We start from the raw sequence: 18,789 nt of genomic DNA on the forward strand, positions 1-18,789 counted from the left end.
GGATCATCTCTCCCACAGACCCATGAGGCTCTCTTCTGTACCAGAGCAGTGACTGTTGTTCAGCAAGGTCAGTGTCCTGTGGCACTCTTGCCCGAAGCTGCTGCAGGATTTTCAGACAATGCTAACCTTCTAAACATAGGCTTGGGGACCATTTGTTTTGGCATGAATATGTATTGGTTTTAGTTTTTTTTTTTTGCCCCTGCTTTAGGTGCTCATTATGAGGTGGATAACAACCATCTGGGGGATGGGAGAGGAGACTGGGTACCTGAGTTAACATATCAAAGTGAGAAGGCCATCAGGCCAAAGCAACAGGAGGCTGGAACTGTTAGGTAAACCATGCTTTTCAACAGACAGGGCATTGCTACCCTAATTCTGAAAGAAGGTCCTGGTGTGGGGACATAGGCAAAAACACACTTTGCTTCTCTGTCCGGGGCACAGTACATGGCTCTTTTGCGTTACGTGGGCACACAGGGGGAGGCCATAGGAAATGGCATTTGTGACCTACCTCCAGTAACATGAGTTTAGTCAGGCTCTCTAGTTTTCTCTGAAGGTTGATTCAGGTTCCACCTGGGTGAGGGAACTGGCTGTGGGATAGGGACAAAGCTCAGCTCCTCTTCCTAAACAGCCATTGAACAGTTAGTGAGGTTAGTCAGTCTGGGTTAATAGGAAGTTTGCACCCAGAATTTAGGTTCTTGTAACCTGACATTTCCTTTTCTGCTTTTTGGGAGAATCACCTTCAATTGATCCTCTCAGGCAGACAGAATAAAGCTTTGAAGTTAAGGATGCTGAGGCCAAAATGCAGACAACAAGACTCCACATCACTTTGGTTTCGGTAATTAGGGGGTGTTAAACAATAAATTAAGAAAACACAAAGAGTTATTTATGACTCTCATAACAAGGTAGGGGGGTTTGTTTGTTTTGTTTTTTCTAAAGAGAATCCCGGCCCAAGGTCACTGGGTGAACATTTACTTGGGTGGGAGGTGGGCAAAGTCCAGTCCTACTACACAATTCTGTTGAGGTCACACCCCCTCATGCAAACCCCTCACCACTCCAACCAAGCCAGACTGGAGAGATGGTGCTGTGTGTAAAGACCAGAGAGCTGGGGCAGCCACAGGGTGGCAGAGGGCAGCACTGGCAGCAGTCTCCAATTCAACTGCTTCAGGATAACAGGGGGCAGCACACTGAAATATCCACACAGCTTCATTTGAAAACATCACTGCTTTATTTCAAAGAAAAAAAAAGACCCTCCCAACTCAGGACCCCTCCCCTCAAAAAATACCCCAACCCTCCCCCCCCAAAGCCCAACCAAACAAACAAACAAAAAAAACCCCACAAAAAACACAACTAAACAAAAATACCCCAATAATAATAACAATGATAAAAAATCCTATTAGAAACTATAAGGAAGCACTGAGAGTTTGAGTATTACATTCTTCAAGTATGTTGTTCGGATTTTTTATTTTTAAGTTGGTAACTATACACATATAAAAAAAACCAAACAAACCTTAAAAGTGCGGCCAAAAGATTTTGCTTAAAGTTAGGATTAAGGGCTACTTCACAATACTGAACAGGACTGCACAGTCATCCTGTGGTTTGATGCTCTTGCCTCCAACTCTGGCAGAGTTAAGGAAGGCGCAGGTTTCAGAAGTGATCACACTTCAGGTCAGCATGAGAAAGCCTGGGAAATGTTTGTGTTCTTCCATGGCAGGGGAAACCCACCCTGAATCTACAATTCCACCCTGGAATGTGGTGGGACTTCACAGTAGAGTTAGTCTAGACGAGGAGAGGAGCCCAAGAAGGGTAGGTGTTGGACCTGGTCAGATTTTTGCATCTGTTTAGTGGGTTTAGTGCAGTCCTCCAAGCCTCAATTCAGAATGCCCATCGGTGTGTTGCAGATTATTGGTTCATGTTAAAGGACTGTTTCAGATTTGCATCCCAAGGAAAATCATGCTACATAAAAATGATCCAAGATTTTGCCCAAAAAACTTCTTGGATAAAATCTAAAAAATACTATTGCAATTGCGTCTCTTGAAGAAAAAAACATTATTCTAAATGTAAACAGATTCACTCAACTCTCTTGTAGAAACTTCAGAGTGGGTAATGCCGCTGTCTAGCTCTCTTGGCATGCACTCGCCAGACGGTGAGGAGCACTGCTGTCTGCACCAGCATCATCTGGGGGGTGAGAAGAGTCGGTCCACATAGCTGAAGAGTGCGTCCCAGTGCTTCCAGAGAAAGGCAATGAAAGCCACAAGGAATAAAGTGCTGAACGTCCTGTTGCGTGTCTTCATGAGGGGGACCACACAGTTGGCTACTGTCGACACAAAGACCAAGAGGACTGCCATGACGGCCAGGAGGATGTTGATGAGTTTGCCCAGAAGGTTTCGGGCAGTGGCATTCTCCAGCCCTTCCAGCTGCACCACCTGCTGCTGTTGCTGCTGCAGTTCCATCTTGGAGATTCGGGTCTGACAGGCCTCCAGGGCCTCCTGCGGGCCAAACAGGGGATGGTTAGGCTTCTGTTCTCACAACTCTAGGGCTAACATGCCTCGGGAGAGGCAGATACACCCAGAGCCATGCCAAGGATTTGAAGTAGCCAGAAGCTGGGATAGGAAAAGCCACACACACATCACTCCCACCCCTCTACTATACTCCTTGGGGAATAGCTACAGGGAACAGTGAACATACTTTGATTTATTTTGCCTAAAATTTACTTAATTTATTTTTTTATGACAAGAGTCTCTTGTATCTCAGACTGGCCTTATGATTGCTATGTAGCTGAAACGACCTTGAACTTCTGATTTTTTTGCTTCAACCTCCTGACTGCTGAGATCATAGGCATGTGCCATCATTCCTGAATGGCCTAGTTTCAATTATAAGGTTTTTATTCCTTTTTTTAAAGTAAGTTTTTTTAAAGTCTTTTAAAAAAATATTTATTTATTTATTTATTATGTGTATAATATTCTGTCTGTGTGTATGCCTGCAGGCCAGAAGAGGGCTCCAGACCTTATTACAAATGGTTGTGAGCCACCATGTGGTTGCTGGGAATTGAACTCAGGACTTTGGGAAGAGCAGACAATGCTTTTAACCTCTGAGCCATCTCTCCAGCCCAGGTTTTTATTCTTTTAGAAATTTTGAGTCTAAGGTAACACGACACATACACCTGTTTATCTAAACAGTGTCTCAGTATTCTCAGTTCTCTGTGCTGTGGTGACACTGTCATACTAGTCATACTAGTAAGTTCACCCTTTACCTGTACTTATGTATTTGCTTAGCATGGGGTTATTACAGGCATTTCCTACCATAATGTGCATTGCATTCTACTGGAATCGATCGTAACTTAATTTACTTTTTGCTCAATAGTGGGTCTTGAGGATTGTGCTATGTCAAAATACAGGGATCTACCTCATTTTTGTTTGTACAGACATGTGCATGGACATGTGTGCATGCTCTAGTGAAGGTCAGAAGACCAGTGTGGTGTTGGTCCTCAGGTACTCTCCACCTTTTGCTTCAGACAGGGCCTCTCACTGGCTGCAACTCTGCAAAGCAGGCTAGATTAGCTGACCAGAAAGCTCCAAGGATTTGCCTGCCTCATCTTGCCTTTGCTGAGGTTACAAGTATATGACATTATGCCTGGATTTAAAATTATTATTATTATTATAGCATTCATGTGTTTGCAGATCAGTGTGGAGATCAGAAGACAAATGTGAGGGATTAGTTCTCGCCTTCCACCTATATCCAGTTCTGGGGACTGAACTCAGTTGTTAAGCTCCATGGGAAGAACTCATGGGTGCATACTCTTGTGAGTATGCCACAGTTTAGGTACCTCTTAGGGATTTTAAAGGTTTTTTTTCCCCCCTGATTTTTCCCCCCACTCTAACAATGATGCAGTGAACACCTCTGAATGTGCTTCACTACCACACCACCTGGTGTTTTTATGTCAAGACATCCCTGATTGGAGAAAGGGAACTGTGACTTCACTGTAAGGAGGGCATACTCCCTTTTCAGGTCAATCTCTAAGGCATATACTATGATGACACTCTACAGAGGACATTAAAGTGACCTACTCCCCCTAAGGCCAAGCCTTATGTAAACTGCACCCTACCACTCAGGAACACAAACTTCATCCCCTAGCAAGGACAGACATTCTCCCAAGGCAACCAGTGGCTGGAACGCTGGGATTTTCCAGCCTTAGTATCTTCAATGTTTCTTCTGGGATGCGAGGTAAGGCCTAGACATTAGCCTGAAGCTAGTTCAAGAATGGATAACGGATACTGCTCACTCTAGAACTACCTCGGGATGAAAAAATAAAAATGTAAACAGAATCTGAGGGCCTAAAGAAGATGGCAGCTGGGCAAATAGTCAGGACAGTGCCTTGATTCCTCTTCTCCACACTCACTTCTTTCAAGGTGCTTTCACAAAAACCACCATGACCTCTGAGAAAATCTCCATAGGAAACAGAGAAACCCCACTGTTTCACTTCTTCATGGAATCAATCAAGTGTTCACCTTCAGCTTTACTGATGGGGTTTCTCAAGCCTACAAACAATGGGGATTTTCACAAACCGTGTAATGTGCCACCTGTAAGAGCAGGAACAAAAGCCCCTTTCCACAGAAGCAAAAGATAGGCTAGCTGGCCAGAAGCCCCATCTGAGCAGCTCCAGGGCAGCAATGAGATGGGATGCTCTAGTTTTCCCTTGACTGAGACATTTGCCAATATCTAGAGCTGTACCTCCCCAAATGTATGAACTTTTGAAGAAGGTACCTCCATTGTGTTGAAGGCAGGTGTGTTGTAACTGATAAGAGCTTTTCTTGATTCTCTACCCTCATGTCTTTGCCCATTTTCTTTCTTTTTTCTTACTTATTGATCATACTAACCTGGATGTCCCGGGCCCGTTCATAGGACTGATAGGCAATAAGAGCTTTTCTTGATTCTCTACCCTCATGTCTTTGCCCATTTTCTTTCTTTTTTCTTACTTATTGATCATACTAACCTGGATGTCCCGGGCCCGTTCATAGGACTGATAGGCAATTTTCTCTTCCATGCTGGCCAGCTCTTGCTTTAAGTTCAGAATCTCGTTCTGATGGAGCTCTGTCAGGTCGTTCAGCTGCTCTTCTAGTCGCTCACATCTGAAAAAGGGAGAGAAGTTGGAGTTTCAAATATTCTGCATCCTCCATGATATAATTTAGATCAATTCCCACATCTACTCTACAAAATAAAAAAGAAAACCAGAGTTAAAGCAAGTCTGGGGTACTGTGTGCCAGAAGTTGCAGCTTTCAGTCTCCAAAAGGCAGCTGTAACAAAGCTGGCGTCATGGTTTTCCCAGTTTTCTCCATAGCCTCGTATAGTTCTGCACATCTATGATGCTGAAGCATCATACTCTGCTGAGTATGGAAGATGCAAAAACTAAACAAATCTCACCAGGAAAGAGACCTTCTGGTTGTCAGTAATGACTTATTTCAAAACCAGTTGAACAGTGACTTACTCACCCAGATGTTTGTGATTTGGAGACCCAGAAAGCCAGAGCCAGAGGGATCTATCATCCCCATGGCCAAGCAGTGCTTGGGACATTTGTCAACACATATTTATTGAGAATCTGCTGCAGGCATGTTCAAAGTACTGGGACACTGTAGCAAGAAAGAGAGAGCACTTGCTTTCCATTTATTCTACAGAGAGAAGGGAGACAAAAGATCACCAATAGGATTTGATGTAGCCAAGGCTAGCAGGTAGCTAAGCATATGGCAGTGTCTAGTGACACTGAAGAGTCAGGGAAGACTTCTCAACTCTCTTCAAGAATGAGAGATAAAGCTTGAAGGATACTATCAGGCTTGGAAGATGAGGAGGCTGAAGATGTGCAAGAAATGTGTACTTCTCCTCAGAAGGAGCAGAAGTACAAACTTGTTCAGACAGGAATGAAGTTGGCATGTGTAAGGACTGGAGCAGGCCAGAGAAGCTTCAGAATGGGAAGAAGAGAGAATGTTCCTGGAAGGCTAGTTTTATTTATCATGTATCTCTAGCATTTAGGAGCGTGTGCATGCTCGTTCACACATATTTATTCTATATAAAGAATTAAGGGCGCTCAAAAGAGATTTTAGGTTCCAAAAAAAAACACTCTAGAAAGAAATACATAGAATAACTAGATTCTGGATAGCTGGAGAAGGGGCCCAAAGAAGACAGTGTATAGGGAAATGGGCTGTCTGTACTGGTGAAGAGGATAGATAAAGCAGGAGTCCTAAGAACTAAAGGGCACCCAGGAGAAAGGCCAAAGACAATACATTAAAAACACTAAGATAGGGCAAAGGAAGAAAAAAACACCTTCAGTTCCTGTTGAACAGAATGAAGTCCTGTGTCAGAGAGCATTTGGGCAGAGCAAATGTCACAGAGAAAACCACATGGGAAAATCCGGGGACTTCCACTAGAAAATGGAAAGAAAGCTGGGAGCAGGGTACGGTGCATTCCCTAGAATCCCAGGTACTAAAGAAGCAGCTGAGATAGGAGGACTGTAAGTCTGAGGCTAGTCTAAAAAACAACCAACCAACCAACCAACCAACCAACCAACCAACCAACCAACCAACCAACCAACCAATGTTCCAGAGTACTATTAAATATTAATAATTCCTCCTTTCTTTCCTCTAGTGCTTTTCTTTGTTTCTCCCATTCTCCCACCTCTTTCTTCTTTTGGTTATACAGGGGATGGAAGCTGTCACTCCGCATGCCAGGCAAGGCCTCTACTACTGAGCTACAGCAACAACCCTACTCTTATTTCTAATCACACTCATGGTGTACAAACTTTGTTTTTCTTTTTAGCCCAGGATAACCTCGAATTTGTGATCCTTTTGCTTCTGTTTATGGATTCTGGGATTACCAGGATCTATCACAATGCCTGGCTAAAGTATATCCACTTTTAAGGAATACTAAGAATTTCTCTAAGGTAATTTTATGTTACAGCATCTGTGTTTCCCTTGTATTTCTGTGCATCTCTGTGTATGTGCATTGGTATGCTATGTTGTCTGCATGTATGCAAGTAGTCCATGAGCAAATGTGTGGGTGCCATAGGAGGACCTTGGTGTCCTACTCTATTCCTGTTTGTTTTACCCCCTTAAGATGGGAGTTTTTCACTGGACCTGGAGCACACTGTTTCAGATAGAAGCCTAGCCATTAAACCTCTGGGATTCTTCTATTTCCAATAGAGCTCAGGTGACAGACATCCATACAGCCATACCTGTCTCGATAGGGTCTCACTATATAGTTCTGGCTGGCCTGGAACTCACAGAGCCCCAGTACTGGGAGTAAAGGCAAGTGCCTCAATGTCTGGCCTCATCCCTGTCTTCTTTACTTGGGTGTTGAGGGTCCTCATGCTTGTACAGTGAGTGCTCTTAGAGTCACCATCCCATCCTCCAATATTATCCTTTTTAATTAACATATAATAAACAATAATTATATTCTATTAAATTCTATCCCTTAAGAAATAAACATTAATTTAAGGAGTCATAGTTTGACCTTTTTCATTATGTTGTTAAATCCTATTTTAGGTCTCCTTTAGGCATCTCTGTTGTGCTTTCCTTCATGTTGTTACAGAACAGCACTGACCATGCTCTGTCATCTATAACTAAAACTGATATTTGTGGGACTCTACCTTTTCATATCATCTGCTACCTAGGGACTCAGGAACAGGTGTCAGCTATGGAAGTGATTTTCTGCTAAAATTTAAACTCATCAGATACTGTAAGATTATATTAATATACTGTCTTTCAAAAATCTTTTTTAGTGGTGGTGGTGGGAGTGAGCTAGGACCCAGAGCCTTGCACATACTAGGTAAGCATTCTAGTAGCCTACTGTTTTGAATATGTGACTTTCTTCATTGTCTTTTTTTACCAGAAGGATGTTGAAACTTAAAACTGGAATTTCTAACTGCCAGTCTTACAGGTATAAAGCTTGGTTGTAGAGTGTACTTAGTAGGCTCTGTCCAACCAAAAACCAGGCCAATTCCTTGGCTATAGTCAGTAACTGGGATTGGGCAGGGAGCAGGGTGTTGGTGTCTGGCAGGGTGCACGGTGACAGGGCTGCACACTCCTTTAATCCCAGCACTTGGGAGTTAAGTGACGGGATCACTGTGAGTTCAAGGCTAGCCTGGTCTATACCGTGAGCTCAGGATAGCTAGAGCTATATAACAAGACTCTGTCTTGAGAAAAAAAAAAAAGCAACAATATGAACCCCAAAGATTACTGGGAAGTTTTATTTGGAATTAAATATGGCTCATGTGCACCCAGAGCAGACTGGAAACAGCAGCCACCCAGCCACTGCTTCCTCGGAGCCTGCTGTTCATCAGGTCTGCTGGGAGGGTGTAAGGTGTTATCTTCCCCCCAGAAGCAGCAGTTAAAATTAAGAGGTCCCAAAGCTACCTGCCAGAGACACAAAGTGAAGGAGGAAAGATGTAAACCCAGGTTTGTTCGATTTTAAAACCTACATTTCAAAACTCCACACTGCAATGCCATTTTGAAACTAGTCGAGAAGCCAAACAAACTCCCTTAAAAAGTAAAAAATCTGAGTCAGCTTGACAGTGGTTCAAGTCACACATCCACAGTGGGGCTCTGTTGACATGGTGATTTAAAGCTTGGCCAAGAGAAGATACTGAATAAAAGTCTAGACAAATTAAGATTACACGTGCCTTTAATCCCAGCACTCGGGAGGTAGAGACAGGCAGATCTCAGTGAGTTCGAGGCCAGCTTGGTCTACAAAGTGAGTTCTAGGACAGCCAGGACTACACAGAGAAACCCTGTCTCAAAATAAACAAACAAAAACAAAACAAAAAAGAGAAAACCAAGTGTTAGTAAAGATATGCAGCTGGTAGAACCATTCTTTTCTGCTGGTAAGAATTTAAAAAGGTTAAACAAACAATTCTAAGAAAGCCTATAACAACACTCCAGGTACACAGAGCAGAGAAATAGAACTTCTCTGCACACAAGACAGGCCCAGTGATGAGCTCACAGCACCACACTACAGTATCCAAGAAATTCCCAGATTCTGTATCCTAATGTGCTTGAAACTTGCTGTTCAGTTTAGTGATTCCCCGTTCACTTGCTGCTCACAGATATCAGGATATGAAACAGAAAAAAAAAAGTGCTTTTCAACTCCCTGTACCCAATTCCAAAACCCTAGCAAAACAGGCTGACTTTTGGCTTCATTCCCCAATATGGCTACTATAGACTGTTCACTCTGACAGAAAGGTGCATGATTTTTTTTACCCAACTTTCTAAATAGGGAGGCTCAGGTAGGCAGACGGTGAGATCCAGGCAAGCCTTGTTATACACAGCAGTTTTCAAGCCAGATTGGGATACAGAGTGAAACTGACTTTTCAAAAACAAAACAAATGAAAACAAAATATGCATGAAGCGTTTAGAGTCCATCCATAGCACTGCATTAAAAAAAGAGGGTGTGTGAATGTGTGCGTGCAGGTGTGTATGTGTGTGAAATGGTTGATGTCCTGGGGACATAGAAACATAAGGTCAGAAAAGTTCAAGGTCATTTTTGGTCACTTTTGGAGTTAAGAGCCCAGCCTGGGCTCCTGTGACTGTCTCAACAGAAAAAAACAAAACAAAAAAATCAAATCATCAAAAACAGAATTCCCCAAATTATGTGATTCTAGAAGAGCAGTTGCGAGGACTATCCTGCAAATGGCTTACCGGGCACAAACCCTTCTCCACCTCAGATGACAAGCCTCTGCTACTTCTTATTTTACTGGGCAGGTGTTGCTCCTGCTATTCCCTGGCTCAAGTTGGCCACATAATTAAACTTGTTCTACCTCTGGCCATCTGCTTCCTTTCTCCCAGACACGCTTTCTGCATGTACACGAGGAAAGGTATCAAGTCAATTTTAACTGGTCTTCATAACTCTCCAGAGAACTTAGTAGAAATTGCTAATCTATGTCTCTGCAGAAACTGAGTCCATCAGCAGTTGAGCAAATTACTTATGTTACTTTCATGGGAAAGTAACAGACAAACCTTCTCAAGCCAAGATTCATCCCAAAGGAGAAGTCATGTCCAGGAGCAATGGTTAGTGTAAGTTAGCAGGGAGTTAAACAGCCAAGTAGCATTTGGCTACTAGAATGAGTGCCCTTTTCAGTTCAGCAGCTGAGGCAGATAAACCGGTCAAGACACTTGCAAGGCAGTAAGTAAAGCTGTGGAACTTGGGTGGAGCAAGATGCTCCTCAGAACTAACCAGTGTGAGTTTCCCTTTTCATGTCAAACAATTACCTGGAAGATGAGGCCGTTACTGTATAGTTGAAATCCTACTAAACTCGTAAAGCAGGTGTTTCTCGTTAGTATAGAAACATCTCTAATCTGCAGGGAGGAAACTGAGCAAGCCATAGAAGTCTTTGCAAACTCCTAGGCATAGAGAGTTTGGCCAAATACCCTAGTTGGTATCTTTCTTAAAATGTAGATCTTCTGGGCTAGGCTCAGTTCATTGCCTTATTGTAAAAACCCTTCCCCAAGCTGGGTATGTGCTGCACACTTGCAGGAGGCTGAGGCAGGAGGACCATGACTGATGTTAGGCTGGGTTACAAAGCAAGACTGTCATAAACACACTTAACCCTAGTTTTTCACTCAGAGTTTAGAAGTTTGTTGTTCAGTTCTATCACACCCCTGCTTCCTGTTTAAAGATTTTATTGTCAGCATTTTTTTCTGTATTTTTAATCACACTCAAAGTCTGCACAACAAAGAGGAAGAACACTGTATCCGCTCCTGACCTGCCACTCAATTACTAAGGCCCAACCCCATCATCTGTCACTAACATTTTTACTGACACAGCCTCAGCTAGGTTCTGGTCTGAATCAGGCTGAACAGAAGAGCCCAGGAAAAACATGGTGGTGTATTCTTTCGGGGAGAGGGTGTGGAGGAATTCAGGATTCAATTTAATCTACTTAATCATCATGAGCACCAAGACATCAAAATATTGGTCCTAGATTATTGGCTGATGTAGGTGGGTCATCTATCTATCTGTTGCTTTCATTGGTTAATTAATAAAGAAAACTGCTTGGCCTGATAGGGCAGAATTTAGATAGGTGGAGTAGACCGAACAGAATGCTGGGAAGAAGGGAAGTGAGGCAGTCAATATAGCTCTTCTCTTCAAGATGGATGCAGGTTAAGATCCTTTCCGGTAAGCCGTCACCTCATGGTATGATGGAGGAAGGTCACTGGCTAATAAAGAAATTGCCTTGGCCCATTTTGATAGGCAATCCCTTAGGTGGGTGGAGTAGGCAGAACAAATTGCTGGGAGAAAGAAGCTGAGTCAGAGAGTTGCCATGATTCTCCCATTCCAGACAGATGCAGGTTAAGATCTTTCCTGGTAAGCCACCTCATAGGCTACACAGATTAGTAGAAATGGGTTAGATTAATATGTAAGAGCTGGCCAATAAGAGGCTGGAACTAATGGGCCAGGCAATGTTTAAAAGAATATAGTTCCTGTGTAATTATTTCGGGTAAAGCTAGCCGTGCGGACATGAGCCAGGGCGGCAGGAACGCAGCCTGCTGCTCCATATTATAACAGAGTGGAGCCCAGCGTGGTAACAAACTCCATGTAAAACCTAAGAGAGCTTAATTTTAAACAGAAAAAAAAAAAAAACAGAGCTTAACACAGCTTTTTACTATTTATGGATGGTGTGTCGCAAAAAAATGTTCCTGACTCAGCAGCAGAAAAAAACTGGCTGTTTTAAAATGCCGGCTTTCTGGGCTGTGCTGCCATCGCAATCTCTGGCTGGCTCCTGTGGGAGACAAAACTTTTAAATGGACCATTTGGACTAAAATGCTACGGCTTGTTGGTGGCAATGTGGACTGCTAAGTGCCTAAAATTATGTGTGGCTGAGAGGCACCAAATGGCTTTGAGGCAGGAGCGGCTCCTCCATGCTAAACTGTGCTGATCTCAGGCAGGATCTATTGTAATTACCATAATAACAGCACAGTTAAGGTTTAGACTTGGCAGAAAACAGACAGTACCATATTACCCCTATGTGGCACAAGCTAAAATTTTTAAAAACTGCTTAACATTTTTAAAAATGCTCATAAATAGTAAAAAAATTACAGATTCACAATAGAACAGATTCAGACCACTAAATGGATCACAATGTTGGATAAATGTACATAGGCTTAAAAAAATAAAATTAATTCCCTTAAAAAAAGGGGATAAAGTCTTTAAAAAAACAAAATATAGATTAAAAAAATAAAAAAATAAGCCACGTAAAAATAAAAAATTCACAAAAAATCTGGATTCTTTATATTATTATGTTTTCTTAAAAAATTTTGACTATAAAGGAACGAAATACAAAGAGACATTTCATTATGTGGTCTGCCAAACTACATGTATGTTCTAAAGGTATCTTGATTTCAAAATTTGGGTCTAAGGATATGATGCTTTGGAGAGGGTCTTCTTTTGTTTTCACAGAGGATGAGACCCTATGGATTTCTTCTATCCCAATATGGTATGATAGACCACGCCCTCCTAAAAGGTTGCTGTAAACACCCTCAAAAAATTACTTTGCTCAACTGCCGACTGAGATAAACCTAACAGACAGGTTATCCCATAAAAGACCTAATTAACAACACCCCCATTCAACAAAAAGCAGCTTAGAAAAAAAAACTGCACCCATGTTCCCAAATATTGTTTATAAATGTTCTTTTACATTTAAAGGGGGATATGATATAGATGTAAATAATTTACATTGGTATGGATTTTAAGGTCAATTTTGTTATATGTATATGTATTTCTGATCTTAATTAAGGTATTGTGATTGCATATTTAAAAATATAATGTATAATTAAAAATATAGGTTGTTAATGGATAATCATCAATAATAGTCAAACTTGTAGTCATGTTAGTTAGATTTTCTAAATATATAGATATATTTCAATTATAAGTTGTCATCAGTGTTTTTGATACTGGCCATTCTTACAGGTGTAAGATGGAATCTCAGAGTTGTTTTGGTTTGCATTTCTCTGATGACTAAGGATGTTGAACATTTCTTTAAGTGTCTTTCAGTCATTTTAGATTCCTCTGTTGACAGTTCTCTGTTTAGGTCCGTACTCCATTTTTTTTTATTGGATCGTTTGTTCTTTTGATGACCAATTTCTTGAGTTCTTTGTATATTTTGGAGATCAGCCCTCTCTGTCTGATGTGGGGTTAGTGAAGATCTTTTCCCATTCGTTTTGTCTTGTTGACCGTGTCCTTTGCTTTTCAGTTTCAGGAGGTTCCATTTATTAACTGTTTCTCTCAGTGTCTGTGCTACTGGGGTTATATTTAGGAAGTGGTCTCCTGTGCCAATGCATTCAAGTGTACTTCCCACTTTCTCTTCTATGAGGTTCAGTGTGGCTGGCTTTATGTTGAAGTATTTGATCCATTTGGACTTGAGTTTTGTGCATGGTGATAGATATGGGTCTATTTTCATTCTTCTACATGTTGATATCCAGTTATGCCAGTGCCACTTGCTAAATATGCCCCCCCCCCATTTGATACTTTTTGCTTCTTTGTCAAAAATCAGGTGTTCAAAGATGTGTGGATTCATATCCGGGTCTTCTATTTGGTTCCATTGGTCCTCCTGTCTGTTCTTATACTAATAACAGGCTGTTTTCAGTACTGTAGCTCTGTAGTAGAGTTTAAAGTCAGGGATGGTGATGCCTCCAGAAGTTCTTTTATTGTACAGGATTGTTTGGGCTATCCTGGATTTTTTGCTTTTCCATATGAAGTTGAGTCCTGTTCTTTCGAGGTCTGGAAAGAATTTTTCTGAGATTTTGATGGGCATTGTATTGAATATGTAGGTTACTTTTGGTAAGATTGGCATTTTTACTATATTAATTTTGCCTACCCAAGAACATGGGAGATCTTTCCACTTTCTGGTGTCTTCTTCAATTTCTTTCTTCAAAGATTTAAAGTTCTTGTCATACAAAATACTCCGAGATATTTTATGCTATCTGTAGCTATTGTGAAGTGTGTTGTTTCTCTGATTTCTTCCCCAGCCTTTTTATCATCTGTGTACAGGAGGGCTACTGATTTTTTTTGAGTTAACCTTGTATCCTGCTACATTACTGAAAAGTGTTTTGAGTTGTAAAAGTTCCTTGGTAGAGTTTTTGGGATCACTTATGTAAACTCTCATATCATCAACAAACAGTGAGAGTTTGACTTCTTTTCTAATTTGTATCCCCTTGATCTCCTTTTCGTCTTACTGCTCTAGCTAAGACCTCAAGAACTATATTGAATAGATATGGAGAAAGTTGACAATCTTGTCTTGTTCCTGATTTTAGTGGAATTGCTGGGAGTTTTTCTCCATTTAGTTTGATGTTGGCTATTGGCTTGCTGTATATTGCCTTCATTATGTTTAGGTATATTTCTTGGATCCCTGCTCTCTCTCCAAGACCTTTATCATGAAGGAATGTTGTATTCTGTCGAAAGCTTTTTTGGCATCTGAGATGATCATGTGGTTTTTATTTTTCAGTGTTTATATGGTGGATTACATTGACATATTTTTGTGTGTTGAACCATCCCTGCATCTCTGGGATGAAGCTGACTTGATCATGGTGGATGATGGTTCTGATGTGTTCTTGGATTCGATTTGCCAGTATTTTATTTAGTGTTTTTGCATCAATGTTCATGAGTGAGATTGGTCTACAATTCTCCTTCTTAGTAATGTCTTTTTGTGGTTTAGGTATCAGGGTAATTGTTGCCTCATAAAAAGAGTTTGGCAATGTTCCTTCTGTTTCTATTGTATAGGAATAATTTGAGGAGTATTGGTATTAGTTCCTCTTTGACAGTTTTGTAGAATTCTGAGCTGAAACCAGCTGGTCCTGGGCTTTTTTTGGTTGGGAGATTTTTGATGACTGTTTCTAAAATAGAAGCTTTTCAAATTATATTGCTGCCTATCAATACTAGGAAGGCTCCTGTCCACTTTACATAGTACTGCTAGCACTAGCAGCAAACACAGAATTCCTAACAAAAAAGCAACCAGGAACTCCCAGGAGAGCTTTACAGTCTTCATACTGTCAATGCATTCTGCCTCAGTTGAACCTATCCTCCACTAGTCTGTTAACTAGCACACCACTCTGGGAACCAGCCTCGTTCTCTCAGCTGCTATTGGTAAATAAATGCATATGAAGTGATTTTGCTAGGTGACATGGTATAGTTACATATCTTTCCTGGCCTCAGTGTATGCATCTATAATCAGGTTCAACTATACACTGAAGTTCTCTTCTCCTTTGAGTATCTTTGAACCCAGGAGCCACTAGCAAACCTAAGCTAATACTTTAAAGAGGAGACAAAGAGGGCTGGACAAGGAAACCTGAAGTCAATATGTTGGACTAGAAGTCCAAACACCAGGGAGGAGTTGCTCCAGACACCACTCACACAGCCATAATTGATGCAAAAGCAAGAGGATTTTTATTCTGTCATGACAGGGCCCTTCAGGTTCGGGATATGAAGGACAACCAATAGCTGTTACAGTTCATCTTTTAAAGCAAAAAGCCACAGACACAAGGGGGGACCTGTAGGTTGTTTTCCAACTTATTGGATTGGCTTATTCAAAGGGTTACTAGCAGTGATTGGTCTATTCCAGGGCAGGAGAATAGCTGCATGATCGGGTGAGATAGGGAGAGCATCTGTGGTCCATCCTGACTTTGTTCTGGTGACTAAATCAATATATCAGGAACTGAGTCAACATCTGTGGGTTGTATTTGCCTCAATTCCCAGAATGAAGTTATGTTTGAAGATTATTCACAAGGATACAGGAGGATAAGCAGTCCAGCATGTGTGTGTGTGGGCTACTGTCCTGTTCCCAAGAGAGAGTGAGTGTAAGGTTTTAGAAAAATGTCTTAGGGTTGAGGGGGCTTACAAATGCATTTAGAGTCTTTCAAATAGGTATCCTACCACTTAAGACCTTATAAAATCTCATTCCTTTACCTCCCATACAGGAACCTCGCTTATAACTGAAAGCCCTATGCAGGGGCTGGAGAGATGATCAGCAGTTAAGAGCACTGGCTGCTCTCCCAAAGGACACAGGTTCAATTCCCAGAACTCATATGTCAGCTCACAACTGTCTCTAATTCCAATTCCAGGGTATCTGACACCCTCTCTCACACATATAGACAGATATGCAGGCAAAACGCCAATGCACATAAAAAATAAATTAAAAATAATATGATTTAAGTACCAAAAAAAAAAAAAGCCCACTGCAAAGCTCAATGACTCACATCTTATTCCTTTTGATGGGAGAAGAGGAGCTTTAGATGCAAGCTCTGCTACCATGGCTGCCCAGGCTGTCTGGCATAAGTGTGTTGGTGGGGACAGAGGAATTAGGATACCTGATTATTGCAGAATATTAAGCAGGTCCTCTCCAGAAGTTTACGGGCAGAAGACAGGAGAAGCACATTAAGAAAGCAGCACTGCTGAGACGTCTCTGGAAGGGGGAAAATGACTGCTGGGCTACGAGGAGATTTCAATTTCTACCTACACTGCTGTATTAGCATTTGAAAAATTTCAAAGAATTTTATATAATATATTCAAAATAGTAACTCAAACTTTAGATGCATGCTCCAACCTTGGGAAAGCCTGCTAGCACCTCTAGTGCAGTCATGAGTGCTTCTCAAAATTACTGTGGTCTTTCAATCACATCAGTCACAAAGATATCAGGGCTGAGCTTGGAACACAACCTGAGTTATTATAAAAGGACACTGGATTTGAAGTGAGGTAAAGTTCTGGCTTAGTTGTTCACCTTCAGCAAATTAAAAAAACAACACTGGCTGGATGTAATAGATCATAACTTTAACCCTAGAACATGGGAGGCAGAGGCAGGTGATATCTGAGTTCAAGGCCAACCTAGTCTACAGAGCTAGTTCTAGAACGTCTAGGGCTGCACAGAGAAACCCTGCCTCGAAAAACCAACCAGTCAACCAGTCAACCAACCAACCATCCCGTCACTGGCCCTCAGTTTTCCTCAACTGTACAATGGGATAACACAGACAACTTGCAGGTTGCTGTGAGAATTAGTGAAGTGTATCACAGCAGTTTAGCAAATTCTCAAAGTGTTAGTGTTATCATCTGTAAATCATCATCATCATCATTGCCATCATACAATGGTTGCTCCCTTGTTCAGGCACTGGTAAGATAAATCAAAGAAACAGAAAAGACAAGACACTGGAAAAGCCATGTCCAAGTTAACTAATTCTTGGTTATATAGTTCACCTATCACTTACTTTTTTTCCCTATAAAATCAAAGCCTGCAACAAAGTAGAAATATAAATATGGGCTGGGGTGTAGCTTAAATGGCAGAATATTTGTTTAGCATGTGTAAGACCAAAGAGGAGGGGAAAAGAAAAACAGAACTAGTAGACAGGCTGCTGCAGGAAGCTCATTAAGAGTGTAGCATGGATGAGGTAGGGAAAGGAGAAAAACAAACTATACATACAGATGTAAAGGAGACAAGCTAAACAGTCAAACAAACAGCTAGGAACATTTCCTGCAGACATGTAACCAGAGCACTCCTGGTTAGATAGCTAAGTTATTTTTTCAAAGTGTACTAGAGGAATTCTCCAAAAATAATTAAAATGTGAAAAGTTTTGGTATCCAAAATAGTTTTTCATTCAAGAGAAGAGTGTCACTCTGTGAAACTGTTCAAAGACCAACAATGTTAGACAAATGCATTTGCTGCATGAGGACAAACAATGGAGTCCCCCAACCCCCTGCTTTTAAAACTATTCTTTCTAGGGAATTACCAGTATTAAAAAAATGTGGCTTTTCAAAGTCTTCAAGATTCTGTTGTAAGGAAATATCATAGCGAGGCTGAGAGAGCAGTGACAAGTGCACATCTAGCAGGGTTTAGGTTTCTTCACTCTCTACTCCAGAGACCCCACAGTAAAATGAAGGAACAGAGCTGCTCACATGCAGAAGGGGCTGAGACACAATCCTATAGCAGTGGTAAGGAGACGAAGTACCAGTCTAGGACTTACTCTAATAGACACAGGAAGGCAGACTTTTCTACATGTGTTTTCCCTCCTCTCCTTTTCTCACACTGGTCTATATCTAACTTGAAGAAAACAATTTCTATATGAATTTTAAACCCTAGAGGAATTTAATAACAGGAATGTTAATTTTATCTCTTAAATAATGGAGAGAGGTCCTCTGGAGGGTGGGGCTGGGGCTGAGTAGCAGTGGTCACCTGACATCATTGCAGCACTGTGGGCCAGCACTGGCCTGCATGCATTTCATTTCAGTGTTGTAACAGTCTTGTGCAGGGTTTTTGCTACTCTGAGATGTCAATAAATCTACCTGTTTTTCACAGCTAGTAACAGAAATGGAATTAGAATTTGGGATTTAGTTTTAATATGGTAAAAAAGGACCAAGTATCTTATTTAATTAGTTCACTTGAACACCATCTTCCCAGTATAATAGATACAGAAAGCATTGATGACAGAAACATGTTTAACTTTTTTTCTTTCCTAAATTCATTCTTCTTTCACCCGTCTTTTTTTCCAAAAAATTATTACATTTAGTGTGTGTGTATATGTGTGTCTGTGTGTGTGTGTGTGTGCGCGCGTGTGCATGTATGTCAGCATGTGCATATGGAGGTGTGAGGACAACTTGTGGAAGTTGGTGCTCTCTTCCCATCAGATAGGTCCTGGGGATTAAACTCAGGTCTTGGCAGCTAGTGCTTCTGTGTGCCGAGCCATTTTATCAGTACTCTCACCCACTTTTTGGTAGTCAAGTAAACACTCTGCCACTATACTTTCTACCCGCTTTAAAATTTTTTTTTGATTATTT

General features: G+C 41.3%; 1 protein-coding gene across 4 annotated transcripts in view; it reads right to left on the minus strand.

Annotated features, from left to right (window-relative positions):
- Positions 1-1,309: 1,309 nt before the first annotated feature.
- Tmcc1 (transmembrane and coiled-coil domain family 1) overlaps positions 1,310-18,789 on the minus strand; it is a 194,850-nt gene continuing 177,370 nt past the window's right edge. For all 4 annotated transcript variants that reach the window (XM_026788179.1, XM_026788180.1, XM_026788178.1 and 1 more), the window contains 2 exons: positions 4,988-5,123; positions 1,310-2,483 (listed from right to left, as the gene is read on the minus strand). In XM_026788179.1, the coding sequence (XP_026643980.1) occupies positions 2,169-2,483; positions 4,988-5,123 (451 nt within the window). In that variant the 3' untranslated portion in view covers positions 1,310-2,168. The remainder of the gene's footprint in view (positions 2,484-4,987; positions 5,124-18,789) is intronic.

Source organism: Microtus ochrogaster, unplaced genomic scaffold, assembly GCF_000317375.1.
Source record: "Microtus ochrogaster isolate Prairie Vole_2 unplaced genomic scaffold, MicOch1.0 UNK1, whole genome shotgun sequence".
NCBI lineage: Eukaryota > Metazoa > Chordata > Mammalia > Rodentia > Cricetidae > Microtus > Microtus ochrogaster.